Source organism: Pinus tabuliformis, chromosome X (genome assembly GCF_031772625.1).
Source record: "Pinus tabuliformis cultivar Carrire ecotype Pingquan chromosome X, CPIR1, whole genome shotgun sequence".
NCBI classification, from domain to species: domain Eukaryota; kingdom Viridiplantae; phylum Streptophyta; class Pinopsida; order Pinales; family Pinaceae; genus Pinus; species Pinus tabuliformis.
This window is the reverse complement of record NC_142308.1, coordinates 58,638,997-58,641,491: the sequence shown is the minus strand read 5'-3', so window position 1 is coordinate 58,641,491 and position 2,495 is coordinate 58,638,997. Positions and strand designations below refer to the sequence as shown.

Genomic DNA, 2,495 nt, shown 5'->3' with positions numbered 1-2,495 from the left:
TATTATTATAAAAATTTTGGATATATTTATTTATCCAGCCTCCCTTAACTCACTTGTTAGTTTCCACTCTCTGAGGGATATTTAAAATCAAAACCTTAAAAGTTAACATTAACAGTATGGAAAGCAGTGTACATTAATCTAGGGGTCAATTGAAGAGCACATAAATCAGAGAATGTGGATTGAGGGCATAAAATGAGCAGTGTCATTCAAAATCCTGGTGACCAAATTCACATTAAAGGGCATTCTATTCTAGAACATAAGCTCCAGCCCCCTCCTTAGTTTTTTTGTATTCCGAAGACACTTGCCAACTTGCCTCTTGTGAGTATCGCACTTGAACTTACTTTTGCCATGACCACAAAATTTTCTATCTTTGTAGCGTATTGAATGTCAAGAAATAAACTATCTTCAGTGTTTTGTATTATATTAAAGTGTCTATTTTCATGATGTATCACACGGAAGCAAAGTTTCCATATTTGTGGCGTATCGCATGAGAATAATATTTCCATTTCATTGTGTATCACAGCTCAACAGTGTTTCTATTTTCTCCTTCATATGGCACCAAAATATTTTTAGCGCTGGTATTTTTTATCTTTTATGTGTATTCTTTAATTTTGGTAATATTCATTTTGTATTTTATCTGTTCTCAATTTTTGAAATTATAGCCATATTCTTAAATTGCTCTTAAGTAGTATAAACTCAAAGCACAAACTAGATAAGAGAATCGAAATTACAAATAGAAAAAAAAAATCACTACAGTTTTGACTGATTCTTGAGCAAGCTTGACCATGTCTGGCGAGTATCAGAAGTCTAGCGAGTTTGACTAAATTTCACCAAGTCATGCCAAGTTTTGGAAAAGCTTTACAATATTCCAGCGAAATGAGTGAAGTTGGTGAGCTTCCTGAGTAATTGGTGAGCCCTGTTACTTCGATCATGGCCAGTGATACTTGGTATAGGGAAAATAGACATCATTCAATCCAAGAGATGTAAATACCATAGAACACTACATTAATTTTGTTTCCAATTTTTTTCTCCTTTTCTTTGTGGAAACATGAGTCTTGTAATACAAAATTACAAGAAACTACATCAAGTACAATAAAGAAACTTACTCCCACTGCCAACCTAGGTCAGGAGGGCAACCCATATCAGTATCTCTCATATAGTTTCCAGGAAATATGGATATTGGGAGAGATTTGTATGGTCAGTTCATCCAAAATTCTGTGAAATACAATCCTACAGTTAGTAAATTTGTTACAGTCAAAGGTGGATTACATCTTATTCACCTTAGCAATGAAAGGATCTTTTTTTTCCTGAGAACCGAGTAAAAAGGTTGGGCAACTAATGACTTCAGAGCGAGGTCCCCTAATAGAACCACCCAACAGAGACTTAGAAGGAAAATTGGGGAGATGTGTTGAATTTTTTTTTTTCATATTCAGAAGCAATTGCAGAAACAAAGGGCAGACTGCCCAAAAAAATACTTTCAATCTATAGAAAAACTTGACTGCAACAAATTATTTACCCAGCACAGCAATGGTGGAAAATTGTTCCAACGGAAGGAAGAACCAGGGGGTGGATTTGTTTGGGGTAGCTAACTGAAGATGGCGAAGAATGGAGTTATGAGTGCTGAGATGGGAGCAGAAAAAGAAGAAGAGATCGAATTAATTTTTGGATCAACAGCACAAAAGAAATGGATCGAGACGGCTTTGCGGTTTCTACCTGTTGGATTTTGCATTTCAGCTCTTGCACTTATGCTTAAGAGCAAGCAGGGAAACGATTATGGAACTGTCGAGTATAAACATGTTGGTGCTTTCAGGTATTTGGCTTATGCAAATGGGATATGTGCTGCGTACTCTGTCCTCTCGATATTTGATTCTGTTGTTCGTAGGTCCCGCAGTCTTTCCGGGGCATGGTTTGTTTTTGCTTTTGATCAGGCATTTACATACTTGATGCTGGGAGCTGGAGCTTCAGTGACCGAAGTACTGTATCTGGCATATAAGGGAGATGAGCAGATCACATGGTCTGAACTATGCCCTTACTATGGAAGATTTTGCAACAGAGTAGAAGCCTCTCTGGTTTTAAGTTTTTTGGCTCTGTTATGTTTCATTCTTCTCTCCCTTATATCAGCCTACAGGGTGTTCAGTAAATATGATCCACCAAGTCTTTGCAAGAAAGACCAAATAACTAGCCAGAGTTGAGTGGTTATAAAGTAAGTAAAGAGAGTGCATGTAGTTGAGCACATTGTACATGCTCTATTGAAACCTGGTTAATGTTAATAAAGTAAAAATAGTAGTTTGTGCTCTTTAAAAAAAAATTGGTTTGCTACCGAAAGATGAAATGTTACTACGAATCACAGGTCAACCAAATACTACCAAGTTGTGGGGAAAATAATAGCACCCCTCGCGCAAGTCAATGCGCAGAATCTCAAGGCTGGATTAATTGTAAACAAAGTAATATATCCCATCCATCTAACGGGATACAGTGCGAATAATCTGCGCACA

General features: G+C 36.9%; 1 protein-coding gene across 1 annotated transcript; it reads left to right on the top strand.

Annotated features, from left to right (window-relative positions):
• Window positions 1-1,538: 1,538 nt before the first annotated feature.
• Window positions 1,539-2,273, top strand: LOC149138322 (CASP-like protein 2A3). The gene has a single exon (XM_089449793.1). It carries the CDS (start codon window positions 1,596-1,598, stop codon window positions 2,190-2,192), a length of 597 nt encoding a protein of 198 aa, XP_089305919.1. The 5' UTR covers window positions 1,539-1,595; the 3' UTR covers window positions 2,193-2,273.
• The last annotated feature ends 222 nt before the right edge of the window (window positions 2,274-2,495 follow it).

Excerpts from the sequence above, each read along its gene's own strand:
- LOC149138322 (XM_089449793.1), top strand. The coding sequence starts at position 1,596 with ATGGCGAAGAATGGAGTTATGAGTGCTGAGATGGGAGCAGAAAAAGAA.